Raw genomic sequence first — 22,097 nt, 5'->3', positions numbered from 1 at the left:
CCTGCTCAGATCTGAGTCGTGGTCTGGGTTGGTGGTTCTTGGGGGAGGAGGAGTGCTGGTGTGGCAGAGCTTGCTGTGTAGAAAAAGCTCTGAAAACAACAGTGTAGCCCCTCGAGCTTGGGACAAAGTACTCTATACTCTACAAGCTGTCATACCCTGATGAAAAAATCAAAGGTCAAGTAGTTGGCTGGGAACATGGCCAGGCAGCGAAAATGGTCTCAGATTCAGACTCAGACTTTGGAATCTTTCTTTGGGGACAAAGAAGACCAAAACATACAGCCAGAAGTCAATAAAGTCAAACAGTCTACATCAAAAGCCTCCAAGAAAAACAAGAACTGGTCTCAGGCCAGGGAAGAGCTCAAAAAGGATTTGGAAAAGCAAGTTAGAGAAGTAGAGGAAAAATTGGGAAGAGAAATGAGAGTGATGCAGGAAAACCATGAAAAACAAGTTAATGACTTGCTAAAGGAGACCCAAAAAAATACTGAAGAAAATAACACCTTAAAAAATAGACTAACTCAAACGGCAAAAGAGCTCCAAAAAGCCAATGAGGAGAATTCTGCCTGGAAAGGCAGAATTACCCAAATGGAAAAGGAAGTCCAAAAGACCACTGAAGAAAATACTACCTTAAAAATTAGATTGGAGCAAGTGGAAGCCAGTGACTTGATGAGAAATCAAGATATTATAAAACAGAACCAAAGCAATGAAAAAATGGAAGACAATGTGAAATATCTTATTGGAAAAACCACTGACCTGGAAAATAGATCCAGGAGAGATAATTTAAAAATTATTGGACTACCTGAAAGCCATGATCAAAAAAAGAGCCTAGACATCATCCTTCAAGAAATTATCAAGGAGAACTGCCCTGATAATCTAGAATCTTCAACATTGTGGCCAAATTCCAGAGCTCCCAGATCAAGGAGAACATACCGCAAGCAGCCAGAAAGAAACAATTTGAGTATTGTGGAAACACAATTAGGATAACACAAGATCTAGCAGCTTCTACATTAAGGGATTGAAGGTCTTGGAATATGACATGCCAGAGGTCAATGGAGCCAGGATTAAAACCAAGAATCACCTACCCAGCGAAACTGAGTATCATGCTCCAAGGCAAAATATGGATTTTCAATAAAATAGAGGACTTTCAAGCTTTCTCAGTGAAAAGACCAGAGCCGAATAGAAAATTTGACTTACAAACACAACAATCAAGAGAAGCATGAAAAAGTAAACAAGAAAGAGAAATCATAAAGGACTTACTAAAGTTGAACTGTTTTGTTTACATTCCTACATGGAAAGATGATGTGTATAATTTGTGAGGCCTCAGTATTAGGGTAGCTGAAGGGAATATACATATATAGAGAGACAGAGGGCACAGGGTGAGTTGAATATGAAGGGATGATATCTAAAAAAAATAAAATCAAATGAAGGGATGAGAGAGGAGTATATTGAGAGAGGGAGAGAGGGAGAGATAGAATGGGGTAAATTATCTCACATAAAAGTGGCAGGAAAAAGCAGTTCTGTAGGAAGGGAAGAGGGGACAGGTGAGGGGGAATGAGTGAATCTTGCTCTCATCAGATTTTTCCTGAGGAGGGAATAACATACACACTTAATTGGGTATCTTACCTCATAGGAAAGAAGGAAGAAGGAGATAAAAAAAAGAGGGGACGATAGAAGGGAGGGCATATAGGGGGAAGAGGTAATCAAAAGCAAACACTTCCAAAAAGGGACAGGGTCAAGGGAGAAAACTGAACAAAGCGGGATGGGATAGGAAGGAGCAAAATATAGTTAGTCTTTCACAACAGTATTGTGGAAGGGTTCTACATAATGATACATATGTGGTCTATGTTGAATTGCTTGCCTTTTTAGGGAGGGTGGGTGGGGAGGGAAGATGGGAGAGAATTTGGAACTCAAAGTTTTAAAAGCAGATGTTCAAAAAAAAAAGTGTTTGCATGCAACTAGGAAACAAGATATACAGGTAATGGGGCATAGAAATTTATCTTGCCCTACAAGAAAGTAAGGGAAAAGGGGATGGGATGGGAGTCGGGTGACAGAAGGGGGAGCTGACTGGGGAATGGGGCAATCAGAATATATGCCATCTTGGAGTGGGGGGGAGGGTAGAAATGGGGAGAAAATTTGTAATTCAAACTCTTGTGAAAATCAATGCTGAAAACTAAAAATATTAAATAAAGAAAGACATTCAGTTGACAGATGCTCAAATACATATTTAATGAATGACATGTACATTCCAGTGCTCAGTTCCTAAAAATATAAACATACAAAACAACCCTTGACCATTTAAACTGAAATCAAAGTAGTACTTATACTAAGGTAGACAGACCTGATTTAGTACTTTTAGGATGTTCCCTGTATGAAATGTCTTGTCACTTTTTTTTAGGATGATAGAGGCAGGGGCAAGATCCTGTCTGAGTGCTGGTCCCCTGGTAAGCCCCCTCCCTCCGAGCCTTCCCTTTCTTCTTTGGTCCTGCTTGATCATTGCCCTACTATGCCTACTATGCCCATTTTTCCTAAAACTACACACTCTAACCCCTTCCTTCTACCTCATGACTTCCACATTCAAATTATACATTTTCTGAAATAATTTTAGTTAGCAGTTAATGAAAATTTTCTATTACAGCCCCATCTCATCTGACTTCTTGAAACATTTCTATTCCTCCTACAGTATTCCTAACATTGTTAATTTCCAATGATGGTATCCGTAGAATGCATCCTTTATGTTAGCATAGTAGAAAGAACGTTAAACTTGGAGTGAGAAGAAGTGAGTTCCAGTTTCAGCCAAGTCGTTAACTAGCTATGTGATGCTGGGCAAATCATTTAACTACTCTGGGCTTTAGTTTCTTCATCTGCAAAATGGAGATCATTGACCCTCAGAGTTGGAAAGGGCCCAATTGCTATCTTGTATAGTACTTGAACAGGAATCCTCTTTAAAATATCCCTAACAACTGTTTATCTGATCTCAGCTTAAAGACATCCAGTAAAGAAGGACCTCCTACAGAATTTCATTCCACAAGGTCAGGAGGATCCACCTTCTCCTCTAAGTTTTTAGAATGGCCACTCTGAAACAGTTCTCCTCTTAAAGAGAAACCTTTATTTTGATTCCCTGTTATGGTTCTTAACTTTGTAGCAGGCATCCTCCTCCTCTTCCTCCTTCTCTGAACTGTTCTCTAGAGCAAATTAGACCAACCTCCTTTCTGAGTTTTCCCTTCAAATGAATATCTAATTTAGCTCTTATTTTATGAGTTGCTTAACTTGTTAACGGACCCTTTTTTTAACAGAAGTCACTCTTAACAAGCTCAACTCATTTCAATTAACTCCTACCTCTCAAGCTGGTGGATAATTTTGCAAGTCAGCTTTGTAAAATTCCAGGCTTAATATGACACAGAACAAGATATATACATAAGAAATCAACCATTTTAACAATCAGATTTATTTTATTTTTTATATTTTCTATTTTTGACAGTTTAGATTTTATTTATTTCTTATTTTAACAGTTAGATTTCTTCATTTTAAAAATAGATTTCTTCACTTGCTCAGACTTCACTGCAACCACATTAATCCAAGGAAGTCAATCAATGCAGTTAGTTCAATAAGAAAGTCATTGTAAACTAGGTATATTGTAAAACAAAACCAGATGATTTACTGATTTCTTTCCCCTTTTACTTTTGAATCCACTTTTCCATTGATTTTTTGAGGGAAGGAGGGTGATTCATATAGACCCAATCTCAAAGAACCCAGAAAATCCAAGAAGGCATTTGTGTTAGCCATAGTGGGAAAGATCTGGAAAAATATTCTTAGATTTTATTAAGTTCTTGATGGCCTCTGAGCAAGATCAATACTAAATGCATGAAACCTTACCTTCCTGTGAGCTGAGCTCTAAATTATGGGACCCTCATTCAATTTTATTTCAGTCAACAAGCAGTTAGTAAGATCCTACTATGTGCTAGATATGTTAGGCACCACAAACACAAAGATTCACTGACCACTAGTAACTTACTTTCTATTGTGTCAGCAGACACAGATTTTTAAAAATACAAAATGGAGACGTCAATGCAAGATAATTTTGGAGTAGAGGGAGAGTGCTAACAAGTTAGGGGAGGGAATCAGGAAAGGCCTTGCGTTGGTAATGACATTTGAACTGAACTTAGAAAGGGGCTAGGAATTCCAAAAGAGAGATGAGGTAAAGAAGGAGAACATTCCAAGCATGGGGTATATACAGTCTGTGCAAAGACAGGGAGGGAGGAGATGGAATGTTATATATGGGGAAGAGAAAAGTAGGTCAGTTTAGCTAGAACAGCAGTGGCATGGGGGAAGGGGGAGGGGAATGTGAAATCAGACTAGAGAGATAGGTTGGAACAAGATTATGAAGGGCATTAAATGCCAAGCAAAAGACTACATATTTGATTCCAGAGGCATTGGGAGGCTACTTAAGCTTCTTTAGTAAGGAATAATTAAAAATATGCAACAATGAATTGAATTCGTGGAATTAAGAAAAATGGGTCATGTTTAATGTTGTTTTTTATAACAGATTGTGTGACAGTTATCAATAACGTATTAACAAAGGCAGCAAATGGACATCCTAAAGAGAATAATAAAAGTAACTTCTCACCTGTAATTAATTACATAACAAGTTTTTGATGACTACAAAATGTTTTTCTTCCCTTTTCAGAGCACATTTGTAATTTCAAAAACAGAAACAAGCCAACAGTTCCCAAAAGTACCTGCAGATTTTGCAATGATCCTAAGATGGGAGGAGGCAGGTGGGGTGAATCAGGCAATCAACAATAAATTAAGAAAATCAATAAAGTGAAATTCAAGGATAGTCAGGATGCCACTGTTCAATGCTGATGGTACAAGGCATGTCTATGGAATGAAGCTTCTTTAATATGCCCCAAAGCTTATGTTTGATATTATTATGACTCCAAAAGGTGCAATCAATTCTATGGGTCACCATATGACTCGGTGATTGATGATATCTGGGGTAGAGTTGTAAAGGACAAAGTTCAGTTCAGTTCATAAACAGAAGAAGACCCAGGAAAAGCTGAGTGAAGATAGAAGGAAACTCTAAAATCAAGACAAAGAGGGACTGTGCATATAAGAGTCTCAAACAATATATTAAGTGCTCAGAACCAAAGAAAGGGAGGACTCAGGATTTTTATTAACTGAGTCTTGAGGACATCAGTTGATAGAAGTACAGTGTTAAACTGAGATTGTGAGGCTTTAATCTATAGCCAAGAAAGGAAAGGGCCTGCCTGGCTTTTCTAGTGAGAAGCTGAGAGAAAGGAAGCATAAATTGGGCCTGGCTTTGGAAGCAGGATTTATTAAATATCCATGATGTGCCAAGTGTGTACTGGGCTAGGGACACAGAGACAAAAGTGAAATAATCTTTGTTCTAAAAGAGTTTATGATCCAACTGGGGGAGATAATGTATATAAATTGGTACATACAAAATTGATGAAAAATGGAAGTAATTTTGGGTGCAGTTGAGGGGCAGGGGGAAGGATAGAGAGGAGCTTGTTTTAGAAACTGGTTTTGAAGCTGAGCCTGGAAGGAAATTAGAGATTCTAAAAGGCAGAGCTGAAGAAGAACTACATTCCAGGTATGGAGGACCGGCGATCAATGAATATTTCAATCAATCAATCAATAAACATTTTTTTGGCCCCTTCTACGTACTAGGCACTGTGTTAAGCACAAATGCATAGAGACAAAGATCAGAGTTTTGTGTATGAGGAACAGTGAGAAAGGCAGTGTAGCCAGATTTTATCGTGAAGTGGGCTAATGTAAAATAAGGCTGAAAAAGTAGGTTGTTACCAGGTCGTGAGAAGCTTTAAATGCCAGAGGATTTTTTATTTAATCTTTGAAGTCATAAAGACCCACTGGAATTTTTTGAGTAGGGGAATGACATCATATGATCTATGCTTTTAGGAATATCGCTGGTAGCTGTGAATTGTAGATGAACCAAACTAGGGTGATGCCCGAGACAAGGAAAAACAATTATCTTACTACTTCAATAGTCCAAGAAAGAGGTGAAGAGGGACTGTATTGACATGGTGGTTATGTGAGGGGATAGAAGGGGACTGATGTGAGAGATGTTGTGTAGGGAGAAAAAGAAAGATTTAGCAACTGACTGGGCTATCAATCACGCATGAGTGAGAGTGAAGAGCCAGGGGTTACAAACCTGGATGACTAGAGGAAATAGAAACAGGAAAGTTCAGAAGTTGGGAGAGTTTAGAGGGAGAGATGATGAGTTCTGTTTTGGACAGGTTGAGTCTGAGATTCCTATGTCTAGTTGAAAAATGTCAAAGGGCAGTAAAAGAAAAAGAAAAAGGAAAAAAGTTCAGAGTAGTACCACTGTCACTAGGGTGGGAAAGAAGGGAGAAAATGAGAGAAATGATTATTTTTCTCTTCTATTAATAACCAATTAATGTCTGGGGATCCAGGGGTTTTTTTCCCTTTCTATTACCTGGTTCTCTACTAGGTCAAAGCAGCCTCTGAAGGACAGAGCTGATACCGAGATTGGGTTAACAATTTCCGCAGTCTTAGTTCAGGCCCACCCAACTGGGACATAAGTGACTTGGGTGGATGAAGATCTCTTTCTCTAGATTGCCCCAGTCAGGAGTGGTTAGGGTAGAGATGAGTAACAGTGACCCAATCAAAGTCACTTCCTCATTAGAATAAGCCCACCTCTCATTGTAATATTCAACCAATCAGAGTTGATTTTTGCCTGTCAGGACCACTTCCAAGTGGGTCCCCAAAGTTCGCCTTTGGCTTATGAGGGAAAGCCAACGACCATTATTTTATTATTTGCTAGCTATGTTGGATAAATTGATATTAGCTACCCAGAAACTATGTCTCTCGGACTTTTCATTCATCACAGAGGAAAGGAAGGAAACATTTATTAAATGCCTACTGCATGCCAGGTGCTGTGCTAAGCTCTTTACAAATATTACCCCATTTGATCCTCACAATAACCCTGGGAGCTAAATGCTATTATTATCCCCATTTTACAGCTGAGGAAACTGAGGCAGACAGAGGTTAAATAATTTTGCTCAGGGTTACACAGCTAATAAATGTCTAAGGTCCCATTTGAACTCAAGTCTTCCTGACTCCAGGCCTAGTACTCTATCCACTATGCCCCCTAGGTGCCTCTATGAGATCAGAAGGTGAAGCATGAAGAACACAAGACCATACTATCACACAGAGCACCATTCTGGGTGCTGGAGATTCAAAGTTTAAATAAGAAATTGTTCCAGTCCTTAAATAATTGACAGCCTAGGAATGAGAAAATATCAACCCAGATAGCTTCCTCAGTATTTAAACTAAGGATCTATAATCTCATCCCTGTGTTTACTCCTGTCACCAACACAGATTGCAACTCCTCTACACCTTGGTAGGTGATCTTTGAGAGTGTCTGTGACCAAAAAATGTATCACTGTAGCAGACTGGTGAGGAGCCTCTCTGAATTTAGGTTGGTTAGTCCCACAGTCTATCACTAGGCCTTTACTTGAAACCTTTCCAGGTTGGAAATATCTGTCAAGGCCTGAGTTTTGCTGACACAGCTTTTTCAACTTTGGGAGACTTCCATGCCACTCTGAGGCACTACAGTATGGATTTTGGTGGACTTATAGTATAGTAGGGGGACAAAACACCAACCCAGAAAGCTATCATCTACAACGTGACATAAGCATATTGGGAAATTACAAAACAAAGTGGCGTATGAAGTCTGAGTGGGGAAAGTCATCCCCAACTGGAGGTATAATTGAGAGTTCCCTGGAAGAGGTAACATTTGCATTTGGCATTAGAGCCTTGGTAGGGATTTAATGGGTGAAAAAGGAGGATGAAGCTCAGCTTAAGTATAGGGACCAGTGTCAGTAAAGGGATAGTAGATAGATAGAAAAGAAAATACAATAGAGGGCTTGTTTTAAAACTGTGTAGACAAGAACAAGTTTGCAGGCAGATAGGAAGGTGTCAATGGCAAGGGAAACATTGAAGATGCATACACAAGAGGAACGGAACAAGGTCCTGAAGAAAGCCTTAAGGAGGCTTAGAGGAATCCTTAGGGAGTATATCTCTTCCTTAGTATGTGGAGGAAAGGAAGGGCAACGATGCTGAGAAGGTTTGAGGAACAAAGAGGAACTAAGGGGAATTCACAATGAATGCTCTTGATTTAAGCAGTAAAGTAGATTACATAATCAGCTGTAAGTAGAGCTGTGCAGCAAAAGGAGAAAAGAAAATGTTTGGTATAATTGCATTGGGGAATGTGATAAGGAATAGCTACAGGCACTGTAGCAAGACTCAAGAAAGCAACATGGGCCCATATGAGCTTATTTATCATTGACCTGTGGTGAGTGAAATCAATTTAATCTAATAACCTTCTCCAGTAAGACTCAGCAGCCCTAGTGGAGAAATTAGATGGCAAGAGTTACCCAGGGACTAGAATTTACCAGCTGAGAACACAGAGAAAGATATTCTAGTGTAGAAGTTAGTGAAATATTGAAGTTTCATGGAATTCGAGCTAAGTATGTATATAAGTGAAGCCGGTGGAGGTCAGGAAGATAGACTGGGAAGACAGGGATAGGTCAATGGACCAAAGATCACAAGAAAGTTAAAAATAACTTTAGTACAAATGAGAGAAGGGAGAGGTAGAGATTGTAGATGGAAAGTAGAATTCCAAAGTTCTAGATGTCCAAGGTAACACAATTCTGAGAGATAGTTAAGTCTAAGCTATGACTATTTCAATGTGTGGCTGAAATATGGCAGTGAGATGGAGAGCCATAAAAGCAAAGAGGTATAAAAATATTTGTTGAAAAGTTCAAAGATGTACAGGAGTTTGTTAAAGATAAAGCAGAGATTCTAAATAGAATAAGAGAGTAGGCTTAGTGATAGGCAAACATGGTTGGAATGGGAATAGGGAGGAAAAGGGGCGATATAAAAAATAGTGATGAGCAGTAAGGAAGAGGTGTTATGGGCAAGCCCATAGTTATACATGCATAGCTGGGATTAGGGAGTCAGAACAGCAGCAGGTAGATTAGTGTGGCAGTAGAGAGGGTGTTGGCCCTGAAGTGAGGAGGGCATGAGTGCAAACTCCCTTTTCTGGCTATTAATCCACTACATGTATTATCTCCTCATTTTAGAATACAAGGGCAGCTAGGTGGCTGTAATAGTAATTAAGGTGGGACTTTTTGCTGTTGACCTTTAATGATTCTGGCCTTTGAATGGGGCAGACAAAGTGGGATGTTTCGTATTTCTCAGCACTGAGACAATTGGGAGTCATTGATTGATTTGTATTTGATGTGATATGGGGAGGGGGGGAACTTTTCCACTCCCAGCCTGAGTGAGGTCAGGGCCCTTGGGGGCCCTGAACAGGATATATAAGTGCAGAGGTTAGCGTTCTCTCTCAGAGCTCTTAGCCACAGCAAGAGTGGCACGTGACTCCGGGCCAGCTGTTGTAATGAGCTCCCTGGCTGAAGACTCAGATGTTGATGACTAGGAATTGTATTTGGTCTGTAATTCAGGGTACTGGTTTTTCCCTTGAACTAGGTGGATGTTATTTGTATGCTGGATTAAAGTAAGATTGTTAACCCCTTAACGTTGCTTTCCTTAAGTAAAGTAGATCAAAAAGACCTGTGTTGGCAGCTTTCTGGGTGTTGATTGTTGGTGGATCTTACACCCCCACCGAAGCTGCTAGTTGGATTGTTGATACAGTGGCACAGTGGATAGAGTGCTGGGCCTGGAGTCAGGAAGACCATCTTTTTGAGTTCAAATCTGGCCTCAGACACTTAGAAGCTGTGTGATCCTGGGCAAGTCCCCTGTTTCCCTCAGTTTCCTCATCTGTAAAATGAGTTGGAGAAAAAAAATGGCAAACCAGTCTAGTGTCTTTGCCAAGAAAGCTCCAAATGGGGTCACGAAGAATCAGGTATAACTAATCAACTAAACAGCAATAATAGATCATTCACCCTAGAGTTCAAAATAGAGTTCAAGATGCTGGTGTTTTGGTATATGAATCCACGAAGTTTCTCTGGAGGTGTACCTTAACTTTTTCCTCCTCAGTATCAGGAAGTATGGTGCGGCCATCACTATGGCACCTCTATACCTAGGACTTGGTTGAGGTGGAGCCCTATTATAATAAAACTCACTCTTATGATATTAAATCTGATCCATTATCTGAGCCATGGTGTCTAGCTTACCAACCATTACCCTTTTGTAATATGATTTCATTCTTGTGGGTCAGTAGCACAAAACATGATAGAATACCTCTAATCACATTAGAGAATATAAAAACGGGACTGTTTTTCATTTCAGTGTTTCATCATAGTAGCAAATATAATAATGTATTATCCATGCATTTGTGGCTGGAACTCTTCTCTGGAAGAAAATTCAAGAATGAATACAATTGCAAGCAATTATAAATGCAAGAGAAAAGTAATTTCACAAAAGAGTTGTTTATAGTTTGTTGGGACATGACTTGATTGTTAGTTGCAGACCTTTGTTAAAACCAAACATTATGACTCTTTTCACATTTCTTCTAATTGCTTGGATATGAGAGAAGAGTAGGTGTTGCAGTGGATAGAGCACTGGGCTTGGAATCAGGAAGGCTCAACTTCCTGAGTTCAAATCTAGCCTCAGACACTTACTGGCTGTGTAATCCTGGATAAGTCACTCAACCCCATTTACTCATCTATAAAAGGAGCTGGAGAAGGAAATGGCAAAGCATTCTAGTATCTTTGCCAAGAAAATCCCAAATGGGGTCACGAAGAGTCAGACATGACTAAAAATTAACTACAAAGGGAAGACTTAAAATTATATTAGAAGACAACAAAAAAGTCATGAACTTTATATTAAAAAATAATATTAGTGTTCTAATGCATAAAGCAGACTTAAATTAAACAAGGAATAATTTGGAGATATTTTCATACCCCAAGTGGAAATACAACTTTTTCTTTCTTTGTATATAAATACTTGAACTAAAAAAACTTAGTGCTTGATGAAAAAAAAAATCTGGAAAGGTGTTGAGGTCAAGTAATAGACTACATTTCTGTTGTCCAAGGACCATGCTACCTAGCTTTTCAAGATGATGATTTTTTCTTCCATATTATCGCATGACAACTAAGTCACAGGAAAGGTTGCAATCTGTATTAGCAGACAGAGTTCTCACATCAATCAAGTTACAGTTTCCTTAATGTACATTTATATCTATAAGCCATAGAAATATAGATACACACACACATACATACACATACACACATGCAACATCTGTCTTGCCTTATGGAAAGAAGGAGTAGTATCATTTCTGAATATGAATATTTGAAAAAAAGGCTCTTAGGCTGGTATGCTTTGGGTCTGATCTTGTCTCAAAGCAAGATAATAGACCAAAACACCTCTCAGGATCTTTTCCAGCTTTATGAGAACCATGACTGTGTCATTTCATTCAGACAATTTTGACTTGACTGGTCATTTCGTTAAAAAAAAGGATACCCCAAAGTTTCCTTATTTCAACAACTAATATTTGTAAACATCTTGCAGCAAAGAGCTGTAGATTTGTGGAAGCAAAAGGTGAGGTGCTGGTTGGGCTGAAGAGCAAGCTCATGTAGAATTCATTAGGGCATGCCTTCCAGTAGTCATTATTCTTTGACCTTTAATATAGGCATGTTCAAGATAGGGAAGAGCAGAAGGCACTGTGAAGGACATAATTATCACTGACTTTGTGACTCGATGCCATCACTTCACAGGTCTTTGATGTACCTTGTGCCTTAAGGCCTTCAGAAGTTTACAGTATAGTCCACTTCTCTGGACTCTAACCAGGATCACCCAAAATACAGTGAACACAAACACGGGCACACAAGTGAGACGATTTCCCAGGACCGCACTGCTCTTTCAAACAAAGGACTCCCAGCTCTCCTGCTCTACCTCCTGGCAGCAAAGTCAGCTGTGCCACATGTGGGGCAATTTGGGAGTAGTGGGCCAGAAATCTGACTAGCTCTGCATTTAGAAACTGGTTGAAGGCCGCTTCAGAGAGGAAGAGAGAGGCAAGTGCTCTCATCAGGGCTACTGGCAACAGCTGCTGCCTTCCTGCCCGGCTTCGATGATTGCTCTAACAATTGCTTCCCACATCTGTTCATGGGCCTTGCCCTAAGCACACCAGACACAGACAGGAGTTCCCTTTTCTGTCCACTATCTCACAATAAAAATGTGATATCAGAGAGTAGCTATCTGAGGCTTCCTTTCAGTCGACAGTAACCTTGCTCAAGTAAGAGAAAACAAGGCGATTCTGTATGCACTCAGACAAGTATTGGCCAATTGAGTCAATCATTTCAACTGGTGTTTATACTGAATTAATTGGCTCTTGGAAAAAAATTGATTGGTCAATTTAGTTAAAATGGTCGATTTAATCGTCTTATCTAAAACAATAATAATAAATCTCATTTATGAAGCACTTGAAACTTGCAAGTATATGTGTGTGTGTGTGTGCATGTGTGTGCGTGTGTGTTATTATTCAAACTTCAGGATAGATAGTCAATACATGAAAGCATAAATAAATAAGTATACAGATACTGAGCCCAGGCGGCTTCATTCTAATCCAGAAAAGCTAAGACCAGCTTCTGGGTTCCTAAAGCGAAATATCTCAATTTTGGTCAGAACCTTAAATTAGAAGACACACACACACAAACACACACACACACCCGATACATACACACACACACACAGTAAATATATGGATATATATATGCATATATATGTACATATATATGGATATATACACATACATATTTGTGTGTATCTTAAATGTGTATGTGTATAAATATATATGTTGTGTGTGTATGTCCTCTAATTTAAGGTTAGGACCAGAAATGAGATATTTTGCTTTAGGAACCCAAAAGCTCTTCTGGATTAGAATGAAGCAGTCTGGGCTCAGTATCTGTATACTTATTTATTCATTCATGTATTGACTGTCTATCCTATGGCTTGAATAATAATAACACTGTACTAAGGACTACAGATTTAAAGCTGGAAGAGACTTTAGGGATCACCCCAGTCCAACTCCCTCATTTTATAGATGAAGAAACTCCAGACTTGCCCTAACTCTAACATCAGTGCCTTTTCTGCTACACCATGCTCCAGTGGCCAGAATATTGGTGCTGGAGTCAAGAAGATCCAAATTCAAATTCAGTCTGACACTAGCTGTGTGACCCTGGGCAAGATCCTTAACTTCAGTTTGTTTCAGTTTCCTCATCTGTATGATGGCTACTATAATGGTATCTCCCTGCTAGGATTATTGGGAGGGCAAAATGAAATCATATTTGTAAAATGCTTTGTAGACATTAAAGCACTATGTAAATGCTGCTATTGTTAAATTCCACTTCTGGGTTTAAGCATTGCCTCTGACACTGATTGTACTGTAGCACAAGACTGTCAATACTGTAGATATACCATGTTCCCCTTCCTTCCCCTACCCACCCTAATCTTCAAACAAGGGGCACTGTTCTTGGATTTTATCCCAAAGACAGAAATCCCTAGCTACTGCTAAGAATTCTTTTAGTTCCATCACCACAAGCAACTTGTCTGCAAAGATTTAGGTAAGTCCTCCACTTCCCTGCCTTAGTCTCCCTCTTCTCCCTCACCCTTGCCCCATTTAAATTTGGGCTAAGGCAACAGTCAAAAGCTTGACTCAAGTGCTCTTAAAAACGGGGCAGGCTGAAGGTAAAACTATGCCCTGCATTTTCACTATGTCTGATTCTAACCCTGGCGTGGTCAACTGGGAGAATGTTGGAGGATGAAAGGAAGAAGTATGGGAGTGCTAGGAGAGATTAATAAAAATGATAATGATGGTAATGACAGCTAACATTTATATAAGACTTACTGTGTACTTGGCATTGTGCTAAGGACTTTACAATTATTATTTCATTTGATCTTCTTGGAGTTATGTGCTGTTATTCTCCCCATTTTACAGATGACAAAACTGAGGCAAACAGGTTAAGTGCCTTGCCCAGGGACAAACAGCTTGTAAATGCCTGAGGTCACATTTGAACACAGGTCTTCCTGACTCCAGCCCCAAGGTGCCCCCAGCTGCCTTAGGAAGAATGTAAAGAAGGGCAGGTGATGGTGATTGATGAAGCCCTCCAATAAATAGCCCCTTGCTCACTTAATTACAATTACAGAGTTGGGGCTAGAAATGGTATAGAAATGGTTGTGAAACTTCCATGGCAGCTAAAATGGTGATAACTTTGAGGCATCCATTTTGACAGCCTTAACTCTTGGTGTCCTGAGTGGGAAGCTACATCACTACTCCCTAAAAGTCTAAAGACAGCCAGTTATTTGAAGTTACTATAAAGAAGAAAGACTGACAGACATGTGGGAACCTGTCTATACCACCAATCTCTCAAGTTTCAATTATTTGTATAAATTAAATTCTTTAGTATTTATTAAAAAATAAAACAGCCATCAATGATACTACAATCATATGATTGAAGTCAATCATAATTAAAGTTATGAATTCCAAGACATTTCTTTAGCTTTAAAAATAAAAGTATAACCAACAGTGGATAAGTACTAGAATTACTGTATATGTCAGAGCATTGAATGCTACTACATAAGAAAATAGTAGTTTTCCATTATTGTTACACTCATTAGTATCTACATCCTGCAATGATAAAATCAGCAGTGAATTATCAGCACTACCTTAGAATATTAACATCTGTCCTGCACGGTAGAAAATGGACTAGAAAACCTGCAAATACATATTTACATTTCTCTAATCACACAAAAATGCAATTCCCTTTCCAGCCTTAGCGAAATGATGCCTTCATTCATTCAAAATATAAAATCTCAATGGGATGTTTTTTCTTTAAGGTTAAGGTGAATAAGGAAACGTTCCATTGACATTCAAGTTCTCCTTCAAAGAAGTTCCCTGTTTGCACAGGACTGTTACCTGCACATCTGCATTGGGATCCTCTGATCTATTCACCTAATTACTTTAAAATTTCACTTTAAACTTTAATAATATGAAAGTGACATGGAAGAAAATAGAACAAGAGTAGCCTACAATGCAGCTGGCAAAAGAGATCTGAATGTAAGTGTCTGACTCCTAAAGAACAAATTAGAGGTTTTATAATTTAAAAAAAAAAGGCAATATGAATCCATCACCTGTTATTTCAGTATTTCACCTCTAATTCTGGGGAAAGCACCATATGGGTTCATGTCCTCACCCCATCTTTTGTAGGCAAAATCACATTTTAAAAAATCTCTTACATATTTACATCCTCTCCCCACCCCCTCCCCCAAACCCCTCGCCTTTTTTTTTTCAAAGATGGAAAACTGAATCTGTTAAATACATTGGGGAAGGCACGGGGCTGAGAGGGCAAAGAAATGAATTGATGAGTCTGTGGGGACTGTTCAGAGAAGTTTACAGATAAGAGCCAGAGAGTCTGGGAGTTGGGAATGAATGAAATATTACTGCTGAGCATTAGGGCCATGGCAGGGAGAAATATGAACGAGGTCATGGTCAGCTGAAGGGTGGGAAATGAAAAGACTGGGTGAAATGAGGGCAAGCTGTTTGTGGTCATGAGGCCCGGGGTCAGATGGGAAGGAAAACGACAGGATGAGTGACTTTCTGTGAGGGCAGTGAGAACTAAGCAGTTGAGGAGAGACAAGCGGATGGTTTGACAGGTAGAGTCAAGGAGATGGTCCAAAGGGAGGGAAAGGGAAGTCTGTAATGGAAAAAAATAGTGTTTTCTCCTTCCATACCAACTCACCAAAGAGGCTGTTGCTAAACCCGTCCCATGCGCAGCCCACGGTGTCCCAGACCCAGCCGCTCCTGAGGCAGGACACGAAGGTAAAGGTGACTCCAAAGAGCGACACAAGCAGGTCACTGAAACTGATATTCACCAAGAGGAGGTGGGTCGGGGTGCGGAGCCGCTGGAACTTGTAGTAAAGGACGAGCACCAGCAAGTTGTTGCACAAACCCAGCAGCCCGATGGTGGCGATCAGCAGAGCTAGCAGTTCGTAAGTCCCGGGACTGAAAAGGGCCGTTGGACGAGGGCTCCCCTCCGGCCCGGCCTCCCCTGTAACCCCAGTGCCGCCAGCTCCGCCTGCTCTGCCACTGTCCCAGTAGCTGCCACCGCCGTCGTCGCTACTGTTGCCTGAGTACATGGCTAGGAAGCGGGCTGCCCTAGGAGCAAGTGTTCAGCGCTCCGAGCTTCCAGCTGCTGCCAGCACCCTGGGCGCGGCTGTGGCTCCGGCTCTGGCTCCAGCTCCAGCTCCGGCTTCCGAGCGCACTGGGGCCATCGCGAGTAAGAGCAGCAGCAGCAGCGGCCCGGGCCGCTCCCACGGGAGGCGCCAATGAGAGTGGGAGAGGAGGCAGGCAACCCACTCTCCGCAGATTTGGCTCAAGCCAGTCTTCCCTTCCCCCACCTCAACTCCTATCCGTGTGCGTGTGTGTGCGTGTATGTGTGTGTGTGTGCTGCGCGTTTGCGCGCGAAGAAGGGATGAAAGGAGAAAAGAGAAAACTGTTATTTCAAAAACGTGGCAGGCACATCCCCCTTACACACTTCCTCCTCTTTCCCCCGGATATAAGAAAACATACTACTGTGTGCCTGACACTTAGTAGGAGCTTAATAAATTCTCTCTCTCTCTCTCTCTCTCTCTCTCTCTCTCTCTCTCTCTCTCTCTCTCTCTTTCTCTCTCTCCCCTCTCATCTATCATTTCTGTCTACCTTAATGTCCATCATCTATATCTATTCTTTATCAACTAGCTATTTCTGTCTCATCCATCTGTCTATCTATCTTTTGTCCTCATGCTTTCCTTTTAGTGAGACTCACCTGAACTTTTACAGGCTGCTGCTCTAAGTGACCAGTTTTCTTCCTGTATCCTATCCACCATTATTCAAACAAACAAACAGGGGGACAAATAGTGGTGCCAATTTATCATTTACACATAGGGAGAGTAAGGAAGAAAAAAGGCATGTTATAAGATCAATGTGGCCATCTCTGATGCCATCACTAATAAGGTGAGGGCTTACTCATTTCAGTTTACTCATACGTAAAATAAAATGGTTGGACTGGATGACTAACCCCTAAGGGGCCTTCTAGCTTAGACATTCTATGCTCCCATGTCCCCTCTCTCAAATAAAACCATATTTGACTTAGGTTCAGCACCTGGTTGAACCCCAAAGGAAAATCCTTCCTTCTGAAGTGCTTTAAAGTCACAGTTGCCATCTCCTATTGCTATAGAATGCAGCACAAGAATAAGATAAATGTTTTTGGTCTGTGTGCCAAGGGCCCACAACCTAAATCTGCCAGGTGTACTGTAGTTATATACTTTATTTAGGACACATATTGTCACTGTCTGTCTTTTTTTCCCCCAGAAGCAATTTTGAAAAAAAAAAATAGAGTAGGAGACAAATATAGGTTGTGACAATGTTCTGCAGGAGCTGTTTGTGTCCTGGACAGAGCTGATGCAGCACAGCTATAGGAACTGCCATACTGGGTCACCCTCAGTGTCTCCTCAGCAGGATTCTCTTTTTCATGGCAGCAGCCACAAACAGTTTGTGGGAGAGCATAACCCCTTGATCATTCTTAGCTTCCCTGTAAAAGGCCTTTATGTATATATCCTCTATAAACAACAAGCATTTATTAAGCTCCTACAATGCAGGCACTGTGCTAGATGCTGAGGGTACAAAGGCAAAAGCAAAAAAAAAAAAAATCCCTGCCTTCAAGAAGCTTTTATTCTGGGGGGAGATGATGGGATACAATATATACCCAGACTGTAGATACCCCAGTGGAGTGGGGTGAAGTTTTTGAATTTCGGTAGTCACTTTTATATTTTTTACTTTGCCCTCTTGGTTAACAAGGTCTCCGTGTATATTGCACATGTGTATAAAGAAATATTTATTCTCAATCTCCTCCTCTACTATACTATCTCTTTCAAAATTCAAGGAATGTCTCGCAATACAGAGGAGTAGGCTAAAAGTTAGGAGATAAGAGACTTGGATTAACGAATTCATTCTGTGATCCTGGGTAAGTCTTCTTTATCTCCAAGAGGGAGGGAGGGAGGAAGCATAAGATCACGTGATCATAGATTTCTAGCTAGAAATAACCTTAAAGGTAGTGAATCAATTCCCTTTATTTTATAGATTAGAAAACTGGAGCTTAAAGCAAAAAACACAGGAGAATCTGAGCCCTGGGTTTCTGATTCCAAATCCATTGAACCACACTGGCCTAGATGATCTCTTAGGTTTCCTCTGAAATGAAATGATTCTATGATCCTTGCTGTTGTGAAATTAGCTATATTTCAGGCTCAGCCTACCCAGATCTCTGTCTGTCCCTCATGTCTGGAACCTCCTCTACTCAGCCTACAGATCTCCCCAGTTCCCTTTAATCCCCAACTAAAATCCTTTCCATTATTGGGATTCTTCTCCAGTCCCTTTTGTTTGTAGTGCTTTATCTCTTTAATTATTTTTATTTGTCCTATATGTAAGTTGCATGTTGTCTCCCTCTTTAGATTGTAAACACCTTGAGGGCAGGGACTATCTTCTGCCTCTTTGTCTATTTCCAGTGCCACTGTGCCTGTCACATGGTTGTGCTTAAAACAATGTTTTTTGATTGATTGACTTGTAATTTTATAGACTTTTTTCGCATCATCAATATTTAAAATCCTCAGTAGACTTTGAAGAATTGGTGTTTGGTATTTGTTTGTTTTTCTTAATCTCTGTAAAACTCGTCAGAATGCCACCCTATGAATAGTGTGTGGATGTTCTGCAGATTTACTTACTTCATTGATCAAATGAGTCAATTTACTAAAATCATGAGAAAGCACTTTAACCAGAGCAGGCTGACATCTATTATAATGCAAAGCCAAGTAATTAACTTCACTTATGTCATAAAAGAAGAGATGTTAAAATCTTCATTAACATAATAGTGTTTCAACATTGAAATACTAGGAGGACTATGTGGGAATGACTAACCCATAGTCACCTTCATTCATTCATTCGTTCATTCATTCATTCATTCATTTAACAAATGTCCAGAATGACATCAACAATAAACACTTAATGTTTTAGAACATTGCACTAAATAAATAAAGTACAAAGACATGGCCTCATGTTTAAAAGATAAGATCTATCGTTAAATAATCAATTAATCATAAAGTGTTTATTAAGTACTTACTATGCCCCAGTCAGAGCAGGAAGGTGGTTCAGTGGATAAAGTGATAGGCCTGGAGTCAGGAAGACCTGAGTTCAAATCCAGACTCAGATTGGTACTAGCTCTGTGACCCTGGGCAAGTCACAACCCTGTTCACCTCAGTTTCTTCATCTGTAAAATGAGCCGAAGAAGGAAATGGCAAACCACTCTAGTATTTTTGCCAAGAAAATCCCAAATGGGGTCATGAAGAGTCTAATATGATTGAAACACAACAATATGCACCAGTCACTTATGCAAAGTGCTGGAGATATAAAGACAAAATCTGAAAATTCTTCACATTCTGAAGGGAGAGAAAATGTACATATATAGGGATACATAAATCAAATTCAAGGCAAACTTGGAGGGAATGGTGCTAGCAGCTGGGGTCCCAGGCAATGCCTCCTGATGGAGGTGGATAGAGGGCTGAATCTTGAAGGAATTCAGAGATTCCAGGAGACAGAGGTATGGAGGTGGGTTGGGGAGTGGGGTTAATGGGGACAGGCAATGAAAAGGTATCAAGACAGAGAGGCAGCACCATTAAGTAGACAGGTTATTATGGCTGGACCATAGACAACATGGAGGGGATTGATTAGGCTGGAAAGGTAGAAAGGGGCCAGTTTGTAAGGAGCTGTAAAAGCCAAATGAGAGTTTATATTTGATCCTTGAGGTAATAGTGAACTACTGAAATTTATAGAGCATGGGGGTTTGGGAGAAAGTGGCGGGGAAGGGAGAGGACTTGGTCAAATCTGAACTTTTAGGAAAACCATTTTTAACAGTGGTGTGAAGAATGGATTGGAAGGTGGAGAGATCAAAATGGGAGACCATTGCAAAGAATACTACCCACCTCCTGACTGAGGTGATGGACCCAAATTGCAGACTGAAATGTACATTTTCATACATAGATAAGGCAGGAATTTGTTTTCCTTGACTATGCATATTCATTACAAGGGTTTTTTTTTCTTTTCTTTTTTTCTCAATGAATGGGAGGGAAAGAAAATAAATGTTTGTTAGTTGAAAAAATTAAATTAAAAAGAAGACTATTGCAGTATTCTGAGTGAAAGATGATGAGGGCTGGATCTAGGATATTAGTTGTATAATTGGAAGAAAAAGTATGGACAAAATGGGGAAAAAGATTATGCAATTGTTTGGAGTGAGGAAGAATGAAGAGTTGAGGATGACACCAAAGTCACAAATGTGAGTGATAAGAATAGTAGCATCCTCAACAGTAATGGGGAAATCTGGAAAAGGGGTGAATTTGGGGGAAAAGAAAATTAGGTCTGTTTTGCACCAGTTAAGTTTGAGATGCCTGTGGGATATCCAATTCAAAATATCTAATAAGCAATTTGTGATGCAGGACTAGAAATCAAGAAAAAGATTTGGGATAGCTACATTAATTCATCATCTACTAATAATAAAAATAATAGCTAGTATTTATATGGTGCTTTAAGATTTGCAAAATGTTTTGCAAACATTTTCTCATTTTATCTCACTACAGATCTAGGAAGGAAAGGCTGTTATTATCATTTTACAGATAAGGAAACTGAGGCACACAGCTGTTAATGACTTGCTTAGGGTCATACAATAAGTGTCTGAGGCTAGATTTGAACTCAGGTCTTCCTGACTCCAAATCCAGAGTTCCTTTATTTCTTGGCTTTTCTTCAGCATTTTACACTGTTGAGCACCTTCTCCTCTCTGGATTTGTGTAACATTGCTTTCTCTTGGTTTTCCTTTTGCCATTGGGAAGGCTAGGTGGTGCAATGGAAGATTTACAGTGAGATATCCTAAGTTGGAGTCCAGCTGTATCATTTAGTAGCTTTGTGACTTTAGATGTATAATGTAACAGTAAGGCAATGAACACAACATCAATGATTATCATGCATAGGCCTATGTAGTTCTGTATTGCAAAGTATGAGAGAGTCTCCATAAAGAATGTAAAAGAAGTATAACATTTATTCAGACACCAGAAAACCATATCCCATAACCAAATGTTCAGCTTCCACAGCCAGTCAGCCCATTTTATCAAAACAGCAAGGAACTTAAAACACCATATAACAGCCTAGAGCCTGGCCATCCAAAACCTCTCCAAGCCACTGCTGGGGTCTTCCCCAAAACAAACTCACAGTACAGCTAAGTCAGCCTGTTCAGTTCTAACAATCACGAGGGCGGCATTAGCAGCCATTAGTAGCCGTAACATCTCTCTTTCTCAGCATTTTCTGTGACATAACTTCCTTTGCCTGTCAGGAAGCTCCTCCCGTCACATATGTCTTAGGCTTCCTGTGATGTAAGCGGGTCACATGGTCTATTAATGGGTGGGAAAGATCTCATATCAATTTTCTCTGTCTTCTTAACTGTATAATGAAGATACTAATATTTGTATCATTCAGCTTATGGGGTTGTTGTGTGAACCAAATGAGATGAGGTACATAAACTGCTTTGTAAACCTTAAAATGCTAGATACTAAAATATTCCTAATTGGATCTGTCATCTTACTGATTTTGGTTTTCCCTCCAAAGATGCAGATCACCACTCAGTACAACCCACATCTATGTTCTATAAAATAGTCACAGGGGAGGCACAAAATGTACCTTTCCCCTCCCTTTCTCCTCCCCTTCTTTCCGTCCTTTCTCCCTGCCTCCTTCCCTCCTCCCTCCCTACTTTCCTTCTTCCCTTTTTCCTTCTCTTCCTTCCTTCTTTCTTTCCTCCTTCCCTCCCTTCTTTCCTTCCTTCTGTCCTCCCTCCTTCCTTTTCTCCCTCCCTTCTTCTCTTCTCCTCCCTCCTTTCCTCTCTCCCTCCTTCCTTTCCTTTTTTCTTTCCTTCCTTCCTTCGGTCCCTCCCTCCTTCCAACATTATAAGGATATTAATGGAACACACTGGTTGCACATTGCTTATCCCTTATTCCTTGCCATATGG

The 22,097-nt window shown here is 40.1% G+C and overlaps 1 protein-coding gene across 2 annotated transcripts in view; it reads right to left on the bottom strand.

The window, feature by feature from the left end:
• OPN3 (opsin 3) overlaps positions 1-16,445 on the bottom strand; it is a 101,409-nt gene extending 84,964 nt beyond the window's left edge. Inside the window, exon 1 of one of the 2 annotated variants that reach the window (XM_036756763.1) lies at positions 15,762-16,445. In XM_036756763.1, coding sequence (XP_036612658.1) covers positions 15,762-16,158 — 397 coding nt within the window. In that variant the 5' untranslated portion in view covers positions 16,159-16,445. The remainder of the gene's footprint in view (positions 1-15,761) is intronic. The other variant, XM_036756762.1, reaches the window with a different exon arrangement.
• Positions 16,446-22,097: the final 5,652 nt, after the last annotated feature.

The sequence above is a fragment of the Trichosurus vulpecula genome, chromosome 4 (genome assembly GCF_011100635.1).
Source record: "Trichosurus vulpecula isolate mTriVul1 chromosome 4, mTriVul1.pri, whole genome shotgun sequence".
NCBI classification, from domain to species: Eukaryota; Metazoa; Chordata; class Mammalia; order Diprotodontia; family Phalangeridae; genus Trichosurus; species Trichosurus vulpecula.
Note: the sequence above shows the minus strand (reverse complement) of the source record. Positions and strands in the feature narration are given on the sequence as shown.